This window comes from Manis javanica, chromosome 12 (genome assembly GCF_040802235.1).
Source record: "Manis javanica isolate MJ-LG chromosome 12, MJ_LKY, whole genome shotgun sequence".
Taxonomy (NCBI): Eukaryota; Metazoa; Chordata; class Mammalia; order Pholidota; family Manidae; genus Manis; species Manis javanica.
In genome coordinates, this window is record NC_133167.1 from 110,893,444 (window position 1) to 110,913,438 (window position 19,995).

Sequence of the window (19,995 nt, forward strand, 5' to 3'; positions counted from 1 at the left end):
ACTTAGAGTTTTTTCACACCAATTGTTATATACAAATTATTTCACAATCATTGTGCATTCGCTGGCAAGTATAGATGTAATGCGGCTCAAAAATGAAATGCCACACATGCTTCATCTGTTTGAGGTTCCATCATTTAGTTGTGGCTATCAAAGCCTGCCCAGGTGAGCACCTCTGCCGACCGCAAACCAATTCATCCTTGAAACTCCTGATTATTCTCAGCAGGCAAACAGGCTGTCTTCCAACAGGGGACAGCCACCTGTCACAGCCATCACCTAAGCTCAGGTCAGAACCCCAGCCTGCATGTGGCCTACATAAAAGAGAACTGATCGTGCCCACTGCTGCCCAAGCTGGGTCTCCCCAAATGACACAGCAGCTCTGAAGCAATGCTGCTGACAATCAAGACAGAGGAGCCGGACACATCTTCACTGCTCATTGCTCATTGTTAGCAAACTATATATTCATATCCTACATTTCCTTTATGGAAGGTTCCTGCTGAGTGCTGCCTAATATTGGTTTTATGTAAATCATATACAATCATCTGCAACATGGACCAGCAGAAGATTACTTACTTATGCTCTGGGCTACATTTTATACCAAGCAATCAAACTTCTGCTCCCACCAACTGGACAGTACAATGCATTAAAGCAGCTACAAGAAATCTCTTGCTTAGCGGGGGGTAAAACTGCCAAGAAAAACTTAAAGATAGGTTAACTTCGATGTGGAAAACAGCCAATCATAATAAAATGATGTCTGTGAAGAGGTCAAGGCTCAGAAAAGCCTCCTAACCATGCAGAAGTAAGCCCCTTCCGGACTAATTTAACGGCACAGCCCCTGAGTCTCACCTGACCAGCCAGAAGCCAGGATCCAGTCTCAGGGCCGGCCATCTGTTGAGTGGGCAGCCTCAAGGAAGCCCATCCAATGAAGGCTGGCACGGGACATGAACCAAGACCAGCGAAGCCCACACGCCCACCTCCGCTGGCCATCACTCCCAGGCCATCTCCGGGTGGGCAGTGGCCCACGCACGGCTCCAGGGCAGGGCTCCCTGGAGGCGAGAACCAAAGGCATGCAAGGCGTCAGCCCGTCACCAAAGTGAGAAAGGTGAGTGCTCGGAAGCCAAGAGTGTGGAAATGTTTTCCAGAAGCCCAAAGCCTCCGCGCACATTTACAGCTGTACTTGCATTTCTCCCTCAGGCCATAAACAGTTTCCCCCAACTCTTGTTTGCCAAGAACATGAAAAAAAGTAGTATACAGAGGCAGTCGATGGGATTCACTCTAGTTCTTCCTATTATTAGCCAAAATTATCACAAGTAATCAAGAGAGCAAGAAAAAATGTTTGCTTTCAAAAGCAGCCGTGTGGGATTCAAAGAAGGGCAACTTCAAATGCATCATCTGCTGTCACCCACACATGTCACAGACAGTCCTGTTAAGTTTACTAGTTGTATAAGAATGAAAAGAACCTGAACACAGGTTTATCTTTCTCCAGGTATTCAGCTACCACATATAAAGTTAATAGTGTACACAGCATTTCTAAAATAAATAAAAAGCAAACAAAATGAAAGCTGTGATTTACCCCAAAGTTTATCTTTTTTTAAATTATGGTAAAATAAGCATAACATAAATTTACCATCTTAATCATTTTTAAGTGTGCAGTTCAGTGGTATTAAGTACATTCACACTGTTATGCAACCATCATCATCATCCATCGACAGAATATTTTTCATTTGCCAAAATTAAAACTCTCTACCCATTCCAAAGTTGATCTTAATCAAAAATTTGAAAAGTCTTCTATAAAACCACAAAGGTAAAAACAAACTACATTCAAGTTCATAAGCACCCTATATGCCATTAAAATGCAAAAGCTATAACCACTCTGAGTTTGAGAATTTCTAAACACTTCCTAAATAATAAAGCAGTTTTGGATATAGTAGATCAAATTACATGGTAAAAACTAGAATTCCCTAATTTTTCAATTCTGAACCTATACTTTTAAGTGTTACAATTTCAGCTAACTCTTCTTTCTTCACATCTGATACAATTCCTTCACTTTTCCACACCTAGTATCATTGCCTCAGGTCTTCTAGAACTGACTTCCAAGTGAGACACTATAATATGAAAGTATTTTAAGGAAATTGCCTAGCAAATATCCTCAAGATTCAAGTCTTAATGGTAGGCAACTTTCTTGGTTCTAGTGGCTGATTACTTCAATTCTGATGAAAAACAAAAAAGAAATCTGTTTGGCAGTATTTCCCATATTAACTTGTAACTTTTTATATAACTGTCTAAAACTATAGAAAACTCATTTCAATATTTGAAACCCACTTAGATTCCCATAGTAGCATTTAATTTTAATTAATTTTACAATTTTTTATGCTTCCCAGAATCAGAGTAATGACTCGCCTGAAAGATAAATTGATCTGGAAAATTCATTCCTTCTTTAAATTGTGTTATACTTACTGTTGTTGATGGGTAGTTTGTAAAAATCTTTGTTCCTTTACACATAACATGTTCATATAGTTTTCTTACTAAGACTTTCAGAATACAGAGAGGCTCAAAGAACATTTAACCATGTTCTAAGCAAACTTCCCTATAACCAGAGTAAATATGCTCAAAGCCACAGCTATAGACCTGAATAGGCGATGACAAACCAAACAGACAGATGTATGGACTTCTCTGAAAAACAACAGGGCCAGTGATATAATCTGCCCTTGTTCATGAGTAAAAAAAATTAAGATCCTATTTTCCCAAAATACTGTGTTTTTCATTAGAATTCATGATACAAACCTACCTTACTGACCACTTAAGAATGGCACCCCAATAACCATACTAACTGGTTAACATGCTATCTATAATACAAGTAGAGTAAATCCCAACAGATAAATTCTAATTATCACAGAGTCCATTATGATTCATTTTTTTTATGGCTAGAAATACACAGGAAATGTCAGCAAGCCTCTCTTCCAAACCCAGCAGAAATATCCTGGGATGCAAACAGACATGTCTGATGGGACACAGGTGACAGTGGGAATAAATAAATCTTAAGCCTGTGCAGACAAGATGCAGCAGTTTGTATATCTTCCTCAGGACTGGCTAGGTCTTGATGAAAGTGCCTTAAATTAAAAACCTTGCATGGGAAAAACTAAGACACGGATCCAGAGGATAACACACTCCATTTTGCTTCATTTTGTCTGTTTGTTTTTTAACTTTAACACAACGAAGTTCCAAAGTTCTTTTCAGACATTTTTTTTCCTCCATCACGTTTCCTTCAAAGTAACACAAACCACCTTAATTACATCTTCCAGCCACATACACCTATGAGAAACTACATGGTCTTAACCATGTCCAGCTCTAAGACACCCATTTTACTGTTTTGTTCATTAAGATGCTGAAGGTTGTAAGGATGTAACAACTGGCCAGCTCTGCTCTTACTCTGACTACAAGTGAAGCCTGGACTACGGACTCCAGGTACATCCCATGCTAGCCAATACTCATGTTTTTCCTTAATAAACAAGCACAACCAACAAAAGAAAACAACTTTGAAACTAAAATATTTAACTTTCTAAGACAACCAGTTTCCCTTAAAAATCCAAAACAACTGTCATCTAAATCTATCTCTTTTCCAAATAAAAACAGATCTCTGAGCTCAGGTTATAATTCATTGTAGTTAATAATCCTTTTTTTTTTTTTGCTTGTTTCAGTCAATATGTAATCCTGCAATAAAGCAACAGCAAAGAAAATGAGATCTAAATTAAGCAATATTTCTCAATTTTTCCACTGATACAAAACTTCAGAAGAATAAAATGCATTTACCTGTATTCCTGTCTGGTAAGATACAGCAATGCTTCTGCAGAATGCCAGGCAAAACCTGTTTCAAAACAAATAAATAAAATACTTGGGGTTATCATTCAGGTAGAAGAAGGCATCTCATTAGTTGCTGCAAGGGTTTCTCTAATAAGGTCATTCAATGTTGCACAAAGTCATCATGCCCAGAATGATCTAACAAATTAAACAGTACAGAGAAAGTTTGATGACATACATTTTTCATCAAAAAGGTTAATCAGGTAGGTGTGCTGATTACATATGCTGTTCCCACCATTCCCACAATGGTAATGCAGTTCTGCGTAATGTATGCCCCTAATGGATCCTGAGAGTATCTTGAAAGCTGCACTCAAGGGACTCCTACAATAAGGCAAATGGGCCCACCAATTTTTGTGATGGCTTTTAAAATATTAGATGCAATTAGAGCATGAGAATGGAGGGTGGCTAGGGCAGAATGCTGGATCTGTCTTCTAGCATCTGAGCAGGAGCTTTTATCAAGGATGAGTCACAAAGAAAAATGTGAAAGAAAAGCCTATGTTTTCATTCACTTTTTGGTAGTAAAGATGAAGAAATTATCTTATTCGATAAATGAAGGTAAAGTGAAAATAAGAGAAAATGCCTTCCACAAGAAAATCCAGCCATGTAAGGTCACTGCAAAGCACAGCCTTGAAGAATTTGCTACTGAAGCCACCTCTGTGTGAAATTTATGATCACGCTTCCTAAACTCAATTAGGGTAAAAGCTGAACTTCGTCTTCCCTCCTCAACACTCCAGGATGAAGCTGCACCATGCCTCACCCCTCTGGGACCAGCACCATCGAAATCCCGGGCCAAGCATTACTTATGCTGCAATGGTTTGCTCTGTGGACAGGGAGAAAAGAGCCGTGTTCTCAAGGAACACCGCTCATGACCTTGATCAGCCTGCAGTCTACTAAGTGCCCAGCAGGTGCTAATAAATGTGATGAATATTCACAGAAGTTTTTCTCTGGAATAAGGATTCCCTTCTCTTCTGAGCCCTTTATCCCTGTGCGTGGAGGAAAAAACCAGTTCTCTCCCAATAATAATCGCAAACAAGACAACATCACCAATTTTCGACTGAACAAATCTTAAAGGGCAGAAAGTAAAGCAAGAATCAAGTCAGTGCCTAGGAAATACTGTACAAAATGTAGAATTTGGAAGTTCAAATAAGTGCTTCTTACTTGTGTGAAGCTGCCTGTTTAACTGGGACACAGAGAAATGGCTGTGGAACAATCAGGGATCAATTAAACACTGAACTTTGTGAAACAAGAAGTGTCAACCCCTGACCCTGCCATGTAGGTGGCATCAACCTCCTGTCAGTGAGCCACGTCTGAGACTGTGGGTCCCTCTTGGCACGACGCACACACACACGCACACGCGCACACACGCACGCAAACACGCACGCACACGCACGCACACACACGTACTCACGCACACGCACGCACACACGTGCACACGCACGCACACATACGCACACGCACGCACGCACACGCACGCACGCACACACACGTACTCACGCACACGCACGCACACACGTGCACACGCACGCACACATACGCACACGCACGCACGCACACGCACGCAAACATGCACGCACACGCACGCACACACGTACTCACGCACACGCACGCACACACGTGCGCACGCACACGCACGCACGCACACGCACGCAAACACGCACGCACACGCACGCACACACACGTACTCACGCACACGCACGCACACACGTGCGCACGCACACATACGCACGCGCACGCACGCACACACGTGCGCACGCACGCACACGCACGCAAACACACGCACGCACACATACGCACACGCACGCACACACGTACACGCACGCACATGCACACGCACACGCAGGCACGCACGCACACGCACGCAAACACGCACGCACACACGTACTCACGCGCACACACGTGCACACGCACGCACGTGAGCACGAGCACGCACACGCACGCAAACACACGCACGCACACATACGCACACGCACGCACGCAAACATGCACGCGCACACGCACGCACGCACGCGCACACGCACGCAAACACGCACTCACACGCACACACACGCACGCGCACACGCACGCACACGTACGCGCGCGCGCACACACGCACGCGCACGCGCGCGCACACACGCACGCGCCCACGCGCGCACGCTGGGCTCCCTGCCAACCCGCCTCGGTTCTCTCCCCGTGGCCAACACACCTGCTCACTGACCTTTCCCAGGGCTTCCCAACGGGCCCCACAGGTCAGTGCCAGGCCTGAGGACAGCCTCCCTCAAGAGAAACACACCATCTTGAACCCTGTAAAACGCTGCCCGCGACGGGATCCGCCTGAGGATGCAGACCGTCCCCGGGGCCAGGCCCCAGGCGCCCGCAGGCCCTGCGAGGCGGGATCCCGTGTCCCACCCCGCCCCCCGCCTGCGGCTCCTCCCGAGGGGCTCTGCGAGGCGGCGACCCCCGGGCGACACCCCAGATGCTCGGGAGGCCCCCAGTGCCCCCCACGTCAACCCTCCGCTCCGAACCAGTGCGGCGGACATACTGCCCGCAGGGGCTTCACGGAGAGGCCGGGCGTCGGGGGCACCGCCAGACCGCGGCCGGGGACCCGACACCCCAGCACCGACCCGGGGGCACTGCCCCGGGGCAGACAGGCCGCGGGTGCGGAGAGAACCTGCTGAAGAGGGTCACCCAGGGGCCGGGCAGGACCTTTCCAGGCGCGAGGTGGGGGTCGCGCAGGACGACCGGCTGTGTGAGGAGACGGTTGTGTGAGGTGAGGGTCCGGGCGGGTGAGGGGAGGGCTGCGGGGTGACGGGCGTGTGAGGCGAGGACACGGGGACCGGCTGCGTGAGGTGAGGGTCACAGACCTGACCGGCGTGTGAGGCGCGGGCCGCGGGCCGACGGCGTGTGAGGGGGGCGGAACCCGGCCACGCGCTGACCAGCCCGGCCCACGCGGTCCTTCTGTCGCCCCGGGGCCGCTCCGCCCCCGCAGCCGCTCGCGCCGGGTGTCGGCCGAGGAGCCGCCTGGCCGCCCGGGGGCGGCAGCGCGCGCGGCCCCTCCCCCGCCGCCGACGCGCCCCGGGCGGCAGCGAACGCGCGGAGCTGCCCCGCGCCCGCCTGGCGGCCGGGGAACAGCGAGCGTGCGGCGGCTCCCCGGGGGCCCCCTCGGCGCCACTCCCGCGCGCTCCAGAAGCTGCCGGGCGGCCGCCCGTCCGGCGTGCCGACCCCGGGCCGCTCTCCCCGCTCCCGGGGCCCCCCTGAGGGGCGCGCCAGGCCCGAGCCCGGCCCCGGAGGGAAGCGCGGGCCTGGGGCAGAGAACACGGGCGTTCCCTGGGGCCGTCCGCCCGGCCGGGGGTTGTCACCCATGCGGGGCCCCCGGGACCTCCTGGCCGGAGCCGCGACCCGGGCGGCCCAGCACAGCGCGTGGCCCCGCGGACCGGGGGCCAGACCCCCGCCCCGGACCCTCCGCGGGCCGCCCCCCACCCCGGCCCTGCTCCGCCTCCACGTGGCCTCCCCGGGTCGTCGGGCCCAGATTTTCCCTTCTTATCAGACGCTCACTGGTCACGGTGGGTTAGAGCCCCCCGGGGGCCTTATCTGAGCCGCTTGAATCCGCGTAGCCCTCGTTTCCACAGTCACATTCTGAGGGTGGGACTCCCGACGTGTCTGTTCAGGACACAATTCAACCCGTGACACACAGTGAGACCGCAGGCCGAGAATTCAAGCCAGGGGCTCCGTGTGGTTCTGACCACCCGCCCGCTAGCGAGTCCCTCATATCAGCAGTGATATACCAGGCGGGGAAAACAGTTTGTCCACGACTCGAGTAGAACGTTATAAAAAGAAAGCTCACAGGACAAGAAACAGCTTTTGGAAATTAAAAACAGGAAAATCAAATTAAAAAAAACAAAAAGTTGAAACATAAATCCAAGGAAATACCCCAGAAAGTAGAGAAAAAAGTATGTGAAGAGTCAAAATGAAAATAAGAAAGAAGGCGAGTTGTTCGGTCGCCGTGGGAGGGCGCCACCCGCCCAGTGGGTCCGGAGAAGAGGCCAGGGGCAGAGGGGGCGGAGCAGCAGCCCACGTGTCCACGCCCACCTGCCCAGTGGGTCCGGGGAAGAAACCGAGGGCAGAGGGGGCGGAGCAGCAGCCCACGTGTCCACGCCCACCTGCCCAGTGGGTCCGGGGAAGAGGCAGGGGCGGAGCCAGAAGCCCACGTGTCCACGCCCACCTGCCCAGTGGGTCCGGGGAAGAAACCGAGGGCAGAGGGGGCGGAGCAGCAGCCCACATGTCCACGCCCACCTGCCCAGTGGGTCCGGGGAAGAGGCGGGGACAGAGGGGGCGGAACCGGCAGTCCACGTGACCGCGCCCTGGATTCAGAATCGGCTTGAACAGGTCCCTGAGCGCCCAGTGCAGTCAGTACCCGCGGGCAGCCCAGCGTGCCTCAGGTGAAAGTTAAGAATAAAAGGAGAGTTCCAGAGCGACCAAAGTACAGAATCCTGGAAGCTGGGAAGTGCAGGAATAGTGCTTTGGAAGGTCTGAGGGGAAATTACTGCCAACATAAGCAATCAGTGAAGGAAGACCATCTGACGAGCAAGGGGCACCACCCGTTACTTTGTACAATCACCCACCACACATTTCACAGGACACTGCCAGAGGGCACACCCGCCACCACCTGGAGGAAACCAAGGGCTCGAAGGGCGCAGTCCCCGCACTGCACCAGGGCCGGGCCAGCTTGGGGAGGGGGCGTCACCCCAGAGTAGAAGGCAGACGGAGGCTGGACACATGGAAAAGGGAGAGGAACGCGGTGAGGACAGGGACAGGTGCGGTTATGGTTGGTAAGGCAGTGAACAACGAATGAAAGATGCTACAAAAAGGAGGCACAGTCCTGCAAATCTGATGTGATGCAAATACAAACTACTGATTTATTCAAACATCAGGATGTGACCATGTTGAGCATGTGGGGCAGGGAACAGGGGTGGAGGGGTGCCAGCCCCTCGGAGAGGACAGAAAGAGGTCAGACAAAGCAGGGTCTTTGGCAGGATGGGGTGGGAGCTCTTTATCATGGGCCTCTTTAAAGAACTTCACTTTGTATGGTACATTTACATTAAGTTAAATGAAATTCAAGTGGATGCACATAAAGTAATGTATGGCAGGACTGCCCAAACAGTTTTACAGCTATGCAAAAGCAGTGCTAAAAGTCCTTAAGGAAATTTAAAATAACCAAGATGCCTATTTGGACTTCAAATACTTCTAGACACTTTATGGCTTCTCTGTACAATTTTGATACATCTGAACTCAGAGTCTTTACCTCCTTTTCCAAAATGTATGTACAGTAAACACTAGGCTAAGAGCTAGAACAAAATCTAAGCAAAATCTGGCTTGATCCAGAGTCACTTCGTGAAAAAATGTTTTTAAAGAGCTATGAAATGAGAAGTTAGGTGAAAGGCTTATATTTAAGCAACAGTAATTAAGACAATGTGGTATTGGGGAAAGAACAGGAAAAGATATCAGTGGACAGAATAGAAGGCCCAGAAATGGATACATATAAATATGGTCGACTCATCTTTGACAAAGAAGCAAAGATAATACATTGAAGCAAAGACAGTGTTTTCTACAAATGGTGCTGGAGCAACTAGACATCCACACACACAAAAAAAGTGAGTCTACATACAGATTTTACACCCTTCACAAAAACTTAATGCTAATTAGATCACAGATTAATGTAAAAGACAAAACCAGAAAAATCCTAGAAGATAACAGAGGAGAAAGCCTAGCTGACCGTGGGTATGGAGATGGTTTTTTAGATACAACACCAGACACAAAGCCCATGCAATAATTGATGAGGTAGACTTCATTAAAATTAAAAACATGTGCTCTGCAAAAGACACTGTCAAGGGAATGAGAAGACAGGCCACAGACTGGGAGGAAATACTTGCAAAAGACACACCTGATAAAGGACTGCTACCCACAATATACAAAGAACTTTTAGAACTCAATAATAAAACCAATAACCTAATTGAAAAATGGGCCAAAGACCCTAACAGACACCTCATCAAAGATGCACAGATGGCAGATGAGCATATGGGAAGATGCTCCACATCCTGTGTCTGATGCAAACTGAAAACAATGAGATATTGTCTAATAGAACAGCCCAAATCCAGACATGGATACCACCCAGGGCCAGGGAGGCCGTGGGAAGCAGGGACTGTCCCTCCTGCTGCTGGGGACGTGGACGGCACAGCCACTTTGGAGGACAGTGTGGTGATTTCCTCAGGACTCATACCTACCATCCCACAATCATGCTCCTCAGCATTTACACAGAGCAGCCGGAAACACGTCCACACAAACCCTGCACACAGATGTTTACAGCAGACTTATTCATAATTGCCCAGACTTGGAAGCAGCCCACATGCCTCTCAATGAGTGATGGATAAATAAGCTGCGGCCTGTCCATACAAGGAATATTATTCAGGGCTGAAAAGAAATGAGCTGTTATGCCATGAGGAGACATGGAGGAACCTTAAATGCCAATCACCAAGTGAAAAAAGCCAGTGTGAAGAGGCCACATGCTGTGTGACGCCAACTCTGTAACATCCTGGAAAAGGCCCAACTATGGGGACAGTAAGAAGTCAGGGGTCAGCCGGGGCACAGGTGGGGCCCAGGGGGTTTCAGGGAAGTGAGCCTGCTCTATGTGACACTGATGGGGACACACATCATTACACATCTGTCCGAACCCACAGAATGTGCACCACTGAGTGACCCTGATGTAGGTGGTGGGCTCTGGGTGACGGGGACATGTCCAGGCAGATTCATCATCATAACAAATGTCTCACTGGTGGGGGTGTGGATAATGGGGGAGGCTGAGCATGGCAGGGGTGGGGGCCACATGGGTAATCTCTGTACCTTTCTCTCAATTTGCCTGTGAACCTAAAACTGCTGTGATAAACAGTCTTTAAGAAATGCTTATATTTTACATGAAATTCGAGTGTTCCTGGTGGGAGAGCAAAGACTTCATCACATGGTAAACAGAAACACTGCAGCTACGTCCCCACGGCACCCAGTCAAAGCACAGGAGGCAGGGCTCTGACCCCAGGCAGCACGCTAACCATTCTCAGACCCTTCTTCCCTGGCACCGCTGGGCTTGATCTGGTCTGGGGGCAAGAAGGTGGCAAACGGTAGGTCATCATCTATCACAAATTTAAGACTTAGGACAACTCACTGTCCAAATCTCTTGCAAGATTTATGCATGTCCCTCAGGTTGAAATGCTACCTATGAAATGCTCTACAAAACAAACAAAAATTCAGAGAGACATGCCACTTAAGAGGTTATGATTTAATATGTTGTGTAATAAAAAGACATATATCAAAACAAAAATCTTACATCAGCTCACCACACACAATCAATAGGCCCTCAGCATCAAGAACAACAAAACCTGCCTAGAATGTTCCTTTCAAACCACAAAAGCACAACTTTCACTGAGAGACTCCACACTTCAGAAGCGGGCGCAGGCCATGCAGCCCCGGCCACCACCCACCACGCGGCTCAGGGAGCAGGCCATGCGCAGCTCTGGTCTCCCTCAGCTGGCAGCAGCTTCTGCCAGAGCTCGCAAGCAGGTGCCTCTGTTTACCACTCCCAACCATTCCTCTTTCTGGCAGTGAGAACGTGAAGACAACACCCTCAGGAGATGCCACCCCCTCGATGCCGACTTGTGGTATGCCAAAACTGGCTCCAGGATTTAGAAAAACAAACCCACAGAACAGCCTGACTCACGGAACTGTCAGGTCTCATGGACTCAAACTGTCCACTTCCAAAGTGGCAATCATAGTGGAGGGCCGAAGATGGAGGGCCACATGCGAGGCACACCAGCCCCTTTAACAAAGTCCACAGAACAGCCCTCAGGCCAAAGGAGTGACGGGCCTGCTGTGTCCAGGGGTAGGGTTCAGAGCCCAGGCCTGCACGCTCCTTGCCCCCAGGCAATGCTGGGGTCCCCACAGACCCTCATACAGCTGCGCCCGCAGGAAGGATCAGGGAAGGTCTGTGCAAACAGCTTGGGTGACCAAGAGGACCCAGCACAACAGCTCCCATTGCCAGGCGCGAATCATGCCAGCACTCACCCTCACCATCTGGTCTGATCTTTACTACCATGTCACAAGGCGTGCCAGTATTTCCCCCATGTTAACGGTGAAGAAGCCAAGGCCTCTGGAGGCTCAGTGACCTGCAGAGCATCACCCAGTCCTGTGGCCATGCCCGTGATGGGGAAGTGAGGTGCCACCAGACACAGGAGGAGGAGGAGGAAGTCACTGCTCTGACCACGTGAGCTGCCACCACCAACCAAAGGCTGGGGGTCAAAGTGCAACACTCAGGCTGACTGTTGGAACCATGCTGGTGGGTGGAGCCTTCCCCTGACTTACAGCTGCCATGGAAACCCAGAGGTGCCCAGGTGACAAGGGAGCAGGGGAGGTGTGCAGTGGGGCTGGCCGTGCCCTGGAATGAGATCCGAGGGGGGCGGGCCATGCCTGATTCCCAGTAGGTCCCAGAGCTGGAACAGCACATGGCACAGAGCTGGGCTCCGCAAATACTCTCCGAGAGGACAGACAGTGAATCAAGTCCCAGACACAGACAGGGGATGCTGGGCTGTGCCGAGGGCCAAGAGTCTGCTCAAGCGGGAATTCCACAGGAAGACGCTGCCTGCTGCCCCGAGCCGGGGGTACAGCCTGGAGTAATGCCAGATGGGACATCTTCTCCAAGACCATGAGCCCAGCCCCTTTGCCAGCATCCACCTTTTGACACACATTTTTCCTACTTTTCTGTTGTAGACAAGGGTACATATTGGTTCCATCTATTTAATTAAATTTAATTAAATTTATTTGCAGTGTAAGAAAATTTGAGTGCACAGACCATATGTAACCGAGATAAATCACAAGTCCGTGTTCATTTCATTGATCATCCTGGCACAGTTAAAATGTGTGAAACAATTCTTATTCAGGGCTGTTTGACACTCTTTTTCTTCCTTTCTTTGAATGAAGAAAGAATACTGTATTTCTCCAGAGAAACAGAACTGACTGGATAATAGGATATAGTGTGCATGTGTTTGTGTGCGTGTGCATGTGTGTGTACATATATATAGAAAGAGGCTTCTCTGCCTCTGTAACCACATGAGCCAGTTCCTCATAATAATAAACCTTTTGGCTGCTGTAAACAACCGGTGAACACGGGTATATAAGCACGTTTGAGTCCCTGCTTTCAATTCTTTTGGGTAAATTCCCAGAAGTGGAATTGCTAGGTTTGCCTTTCATCTGTGAGGTGCCTCCACACTGGTCCCCATGGTGGCTGCACGTCCCCACCGCCAGTGCACACGGCTCGCTTTGCTCCATGCCCTTGCCAGCACACGCTATTTCCTGGTGGGGACAGCCGCTGTCCTTGTGGGCATAAGATGGCCCTCGGCACTCTCACTCAAACACACACTCATGTGCCATCAGGGAGCTCATGATGCCTCCCCCACCAAGGAGACCCTGTGCCCCATCAGCTGAGAGCCCCAGCCACTACTCCCTGCCCCCAGCATGCCCTGGGCCTTGGGGGTGTCTCCATGTCCCTCTGGCTGACAGTGGAAGCAACGCTTTCCTTCCCAGGGGCACATCGGCATTCCCTCTGCAGCGTGACCCTAGCTCACACCTCCTTACTTACCATTCACGTCCGATGTTCCCACCCCGGGCTCCCGGTGCCAGCACGCACAGACAAAAGCCCTGTGCCCCCCAGGCCTCCACCACAAAGGCCTTCACTCTACACGGTAGCAGCTGCCTGCTTCTGGGGGACAGACAGATCAGGTTCTCAAGCTTCCACCTTGCAGTACCTCCTGCTGCCCTGACATCCAGGACGTCCTGGACCAGGAGGGAGGCCCCCGGGTCTGCTGCCCTGTGTGTACCAGGCCAGCAGCTGCACCGCTTCTTTCTTTTCACAGCCTGGCCTTTTGGACAGTCGCTGTTTGTCAGCTCCCACCCAATGACATTTCTTCCCTGTCCTTCCATTGAAATCTTTTCCAAAATCACGCCCGAATAGAACAGCCTCCCTGGCTTTTTCAAGGCGCATGGGTCTGGGTCACCTTTAGCTCTTGAAAGCTCTCACCTGCCAGCAGGGCCCCGAACTGAGCCCCTCACCAGAATGCAGCCCCTTTCCCACACGTGCTTACGAGGTACAGAGTCCTCACTGGGCCTTAGAGCACCTACCAGTGGGAGGGAGAGCAGACCTGTCCCCAGGGGTGCACAGTGGGGAAGGAGGTGGCACCAGGGGTGAGGGCCCAGACCCACAGACCCAGGTGCTCACAGAGAGAGGCAGGGGGAGGGAGGAGTGGGGAGGAGGGAGGAGGAAACACTAGCAAGAGAGTGCGTGCCTGCTGGTGGGGAAGCCACACTGGGGCCCCTGGAGCAGCACAAGTGAGTTCCTCAGGGAGAAATGAGGGGCACACAGCAGGTGGAAGAGCACCGCGCTAGAGCCCACGGTGAGGAAGGACACGTGGCGGAGACAGGCTCATCGGGCGTGGTGTGCCACACTCACGGGGGATACGCGGTCAGCAGGTTTGGAGGCTGTGTGTTCCTGAAGAGTCCGCATCCCATCCTGAGCCGTGGGGACCTCTGAAGCCTGTGGGGATCTGACTCAGACTGACTCTCAGGGTGGCACAGGGCGTGGACCACAGTTAGGAGTGCAGGCTCCCCAGGTGTGACTGACTCTGCTGCGAGAGGGGATCACACACGACATGGGGCAGTGACAGTGCCCAGGGATGAGGACAGGCACCCCAGAGCCCAGGGAAAAAGTGACCCCAACAGGGGAAAAACAAGGAGACACGTACTGGCAGTGTTCCGTTGGGCTAGAACTGCTTTCCAAGCTGCATTCCCACAGGGGAACGAGAGCTTCCCAATCAGACAAGCAGAGGACGCCCTGAATATCACGGGCTCTGGTCACTGACAACAGCTAGCACACTGGAGACTCCACAAGTCCTGCAGGGAGCTCTGCCCTGACAGAGGCGGTGTCGGCGGCGGTTAACCACACAGGGTTCAACTGCTTCCGTCAGACGCCTCCAGATGCTTGTGCTGCACTGCTGTGCAGCTGCACGGCCAGCAGCAGACAACCTTCACCATCATCCCCAGGCAGCTCGGGAAGATGACCCGGCACCAGGATGACTCACCAGCGGCGCGTCCAGGGAGGTAAAATCACTGCCCGAGAGCAGGTGCCGTGTGTGAGCCACATTGCGACGAAGGGCTGCCCGACACTGTCGCAGGATTTCTGGCTCGGACCATGGTCAGAAAGCTATTCACCCACAAGGAGGAGCAGCATTCAGTCCACAAGGGGCATCTGCAAGTTTCTGGTAAGAAGCCACGGAATCAAATAAATGCCCCAGGCCTCATTCAGGGTCCATCCCAGAGAGTTACACTTGGGTCAACTGCATGATGAAAGTGTACAGGTATATGTGTATGTGTGTATGTGTGTATGTGTATGGACACATATGTAGATGAGGAGGTATGTCTCATTCAAGTACCTTTGACCCCTTTATCATGAAGAAACCCTTTCAAGTGTTTCAGGGAAAGGTTTCCAGTGCAGACATGACAGCCGACGTGAAGACCCTGTGCCCACAGTGGGCAAACACAGCAGTGTGGCATCGAGCCTCACGCGTTCCGTACATCCTGCGAGTTCACACTCAGGCGTCTGTGAACGAACAGCCGCGTTGGGTGGTGAAGCTGGGGCTCCCCTGTCATGCCTCAGTTTGTTCTGGAAGGAGGGCAGCCTGCACACCACCAGGACAGGGAAGCTTCTGTTCTTTTAAGTGTATTTCTTCCGATGGGTTAAACTGTTCCAACAGCAACTGCACTTTGAAATATAATCTGAGAAGAACGGAACATACGAGGACCCAGACTCTCTGGCAAAAGGTCCTACAAGCAGCCAGACCACAGGGCAAATGCCGCACACAAGCCAAGGGATGAAGGATCTCAGGTCGGGCTGAGTCCACACAAGCCCGCCCCCACCGAGAGAGTTTCACAGCTCAAATAAAGATCATTAGTTTTCTGAGAAATAAAAATCCCTTGTGTAGGTTATATAACTTTGCTGAATTGTTCTAAAAAGATACATTCTACTTAAAATACATTAATTTGGATTTATTACTGGTCACATCACATATTATTCTTGTAAGCTCCTGTGAACATCATTCTCTCTCTGCAAAATGGAGACAGCTTGTGTTCATTCATCAATCCACCTATACAGCCCTCCTGAGCCACAGCAGCTGGCAGGTCCTGAGACAACAGCCGGCTGTCCAGTGAGAGCAGGGATGGGTCTAGCCCAGAACTGTCCCAGCAGACGGGGGAGGGTCTCTGCTGTCAGCAGACTCTGTGTGCAGAGCCCAGCATGGTGGTCACAAGGCCCAGGGGCACGCAGATGGGACGGCCACCTGTGTGTGAGTCTGGGCCCTCTCCTGGGAACACTGAGGGGTCTTAACACCATCAGATCTGCATTTGAGGAAGAGAAATGAGGAGGGGAATGCTCAAGGAGCTTACGCAGGAGGAATGTCAGACACACTGACAGTGGCTAAGAGGACATGGCAGCATTCCAGGTTCAGGAGTGAAAAGGGGACAAATCTGACAGAATGGGGTCACAGGACAGAGGGGGAGGAGAAGGGACCGAGAACCAGGTGAGCAGAGAACCAGGGACAGAGGACACTGCCTTCACCTCTGCCAAAGAAGAGTCAGGGAGGGAAAGAAAAAGCAGAATCAGATAAATTTGGGAGGAATGGGGAAGAAAGAGAGGTAGGTATTCCTGATGACCTGTGTTTTTATGTGAAGTGACACGGCTTGTTACCTGCTAGAGTGATAAGTAGAGAAGCAGGTGGGGAGAAATGAAACCTGCTGGAGGGACAGACAGAGGGCAATGGAGTGCATGTGGATGGAGAGAAGAAAGTGCCAGAAACAACAGGGCTCTGAATGGAAACTGTTGGGGGAGGGGAGTTTTCTGATCAGTGTCTCCTGCGTGGATATGTGGTGCTGCCAGTAGCAATCAACCCTTTTGGGTATTTAGTGGAGAGACTCGGTTTTGGAATCTGCTGATTAGAAAGGGTAAGGGTGGGAAGCAGGGAACAGTGAAAGTAATTGAACAACAGATTCAAGAGAGTCTGGCTTCTTAGAAGGGGGCCACCCAGCACACGATGGGACAGGGACAGAGCTGCCCAAGAACAGGAAGCATCTCTACACCAAGCCAGTGGGGCAGGTGGCCCTGCGGGAGCCTGCTGACTAGCACCACTGGATGCTTAGATCTCCGTCCTCGAGGGTGCCCGTGCAGAACGCTCCTTGAGCACAGCCCGTCATTCTGGTGAATGTCCCAGTGGAACCGTGGCTTCCTCAAAGGCTGGCAGTCACATAACTTGTCTTTGCTGATTACTTCTAGGAGACCAGAGAATGCCCTTCCTCCCAGTGGCCGAGGTGGAAATGGCTTATGTTCCTCTGCACCTGTCCTTGTCCATCAGGGACTAAGCTGGTCAGACCCAAACTGAGATGTACCCAAATCCCCTCTAGGGTCCTACACCAAATTTATCCACAGAGCAACTATGTTAATGTAAACCGTATTTAAAATTACATTAATAAATATAATCAAGTTTTTTTAACATATAACCTAGCCAGCTTTCATCAGTAAGGACACTGGAAGTCCTTTCAATCTATCTTTTTTAGCTTTGTTGAGGAGTACTTGACAAGTACAACTGCATATAAAGAGCACCATGTGGTGACTTGGTATATGTGCATACACCGCGAAATGATTACCACAATCAAGCTAATGAGCTCATCTGTCACCTCACATAGTTAACTCTTGTGTGTGTATTTGTAGTGAGAATGTCAAAGATTCTACTCTCAGCAAAGTAACTCTCGGAACTAATGGAAACTACGTTTAAAGAAGTGAAGTAGTCCTGCCGTTTGCAACAACATGGATGGACCAGAGAGTATGATGCTAAGTGAAATAAGTCACACAGAGAAAAATACTTATGGTTTCACTTGTATGTGGAATCTAAAAAAACAAAACAAATAAACAAACAGGCAAAAATAAGAAACAGACTTACAGAGAAGAGACTGGTAGTTGCCAGAGGGGATGGGGGAGGCAGAGGATGGTAACACAGGTAAAGGGAATAAAGAGGTAATACTTCCAGTTATGAAATAAGTTAGTCATGGGAATGAACATACAGCCTAGTGAATTTTAAAAAGGGGAGGAAGTGAGGGAAGGTATAATGACAGAACAAATAGATAGCGCTAATAAAGAGCACTGGTTTTTAATAATGGAAGTCCTGGTGTTGAAAAGTACATGAAAAATTCACTTGAAGGGCACAGGATAGATCTGAGCAGACCAAATAAAGAATAAATGTGAATATAAATAAATTACACAAGCTGGATAAAAGAAAGAAAACAGAATGAAGAAAAAGGAGCCTCAGAAAAGTGGAACACTGTCGAGCACATAAAAATACGCACAATGGAAGTACCAGGAAGAGATGGGACATGGGAGCAGGACAGATATTTGAAGAAGTAACAGCTGAAAACTTCCCAAATTTATTGAAAATCAATAACCTACATGCCCAGGAAGCTTCACAAACTCCAAACAGGTTAAATACAAAGAGATCCATGGATGCATCACAATAAAGATGCTGACAGTCAAAGACAGATAAAATCTTGAAAGCAGCCAGAAAAAATGGAACAGAAACACAGTAAGACTAACCTGGCTTCTCCACAGAAATAACGGGTCAGAAGGTGAAGAGTAACATACTGAAAGTGCTCAGAAAGAGTGTCAGCCAAGAATCCTATATCCAGCAAGCTATCCTTCAGAAATTAAGGCAAAATAAGGACTTTCCCAGAAAGAAATGGAGAGAATTTATTGCTAGAAGACCCACCTTACAAGAAATACTATAGGAAGTTCTTCAGGTTGAAAACAAGTGACCTCAGATGGTAATTCAAATGTACATGAAAAAAATGAAGAACAGTGGTAATGGTAATCATGCAATTATAAAAGACAATATAAATGCATAGTTTTTTCCTTCCTTCTCTTAACTGATTTAAAATAAATCATGTAAAAATATGTAAATATAAAGCATTGCCTAACCTATAACATACAGTAATATAGATGTAAATATTTGGCAATAAAAACATAAACCGGGTCAGTGGGAGCAAAGCTGTATTGTGTTGAGGAAATAACTTCAACACAGTAAAGCAATAATTATAACAATATACCATTGAGTTTGTAACACTAAGAGAAGCGATAGTGACAGCGATAGCACCGCAGATCATGGTGGCGGTGCTGTAACAGAGCCACACAGGAGTGATGCTTCAACACGCCATTGGAATTTGGTTAGATCCAAAGCCGATTCTAATATGGTGAGGTGTATATGGTAAACCCGAGAGCAACAAAAAAAGAAATAACTAAAAAATATATAGCAAAGAAACCCCTTAGAGAAATTAAAACACAACATCAGAAAACATTCACTTAATGCAAGGTAGTAAGGAGGAGTAGGGAAATGAAAAAGGCTGGGATTGAAAGGAAAATAAAAAGTGAAATGTCAGATGTAAATCCAACTCTATCAATGATGACATTAAATGTGAATGGATTAAACAATCCAATCAAAGGCAGAGATTCTCAGAGTGGATTAAAAACGAGACATGATCCAATTCTATGCTGCCTAGAGGAGACACACTGCAGATTCAAAGACACAAATTAACCATAACTAAAAGGAAAAAGATATCATGAAAATAGCTACCACAGGAAAGCTAAAGTGGTTATACTGATATTAGACAAAATTAATTTATAGATATTACTAGAGATAAAGGGGAATGTTTTATAATGATAAAAGGGTTAATCCATCAGAAATGTCAAAATTATAAATATATATTCACCTAATAACAAGGTACCAAGCACATGAAACAAAGAATGACAAAAATGAAGAGAAATATTCAACAATAACAGTTGAAGACTTCAATATCTCACTTTCAATAATGGGAAAATCAACTAGACAGAAGATCAACAAGGAGACAGAAGACCTGAACAGCACTATGAACCTACTGGACCTAGCAGACCACCATAGAACATTCTACCCAATATAGCAACAATCCTTTCAAGGACATATGAAAACTTTTACCAAAATAGACCATATGCTATACCAT

The 19,995-nt window shown here is 49.0% G+C and overlaps 1 protein-coding gene across 10 annotated transcripts in view; it reads right to left on the minus strand.

Annotated features, from left to right (window-relative positions):
* Window positions 1-19,995, minus strand: part of DLGAP2 (DLG associated protein 2) — a 436,545-nt gene that overhangs the window by 348,356 nt on the left and 68,194 nt on the right. For all 10 annotated transcript variants that reach the window (XM_036995825.2, XM_073219245.1, XM_036995822.2 and 7 more), the window contains one exon: window positions 3,808-3,862. In XM_036995825.2, coding sequence (XP_036851720.1) covers window positions 3,808-3,862 — 55 coding nt within the window. The remainder of the gene's footprint in view (window positions 1-3,807; window positions 3,863-19,995) is intronic.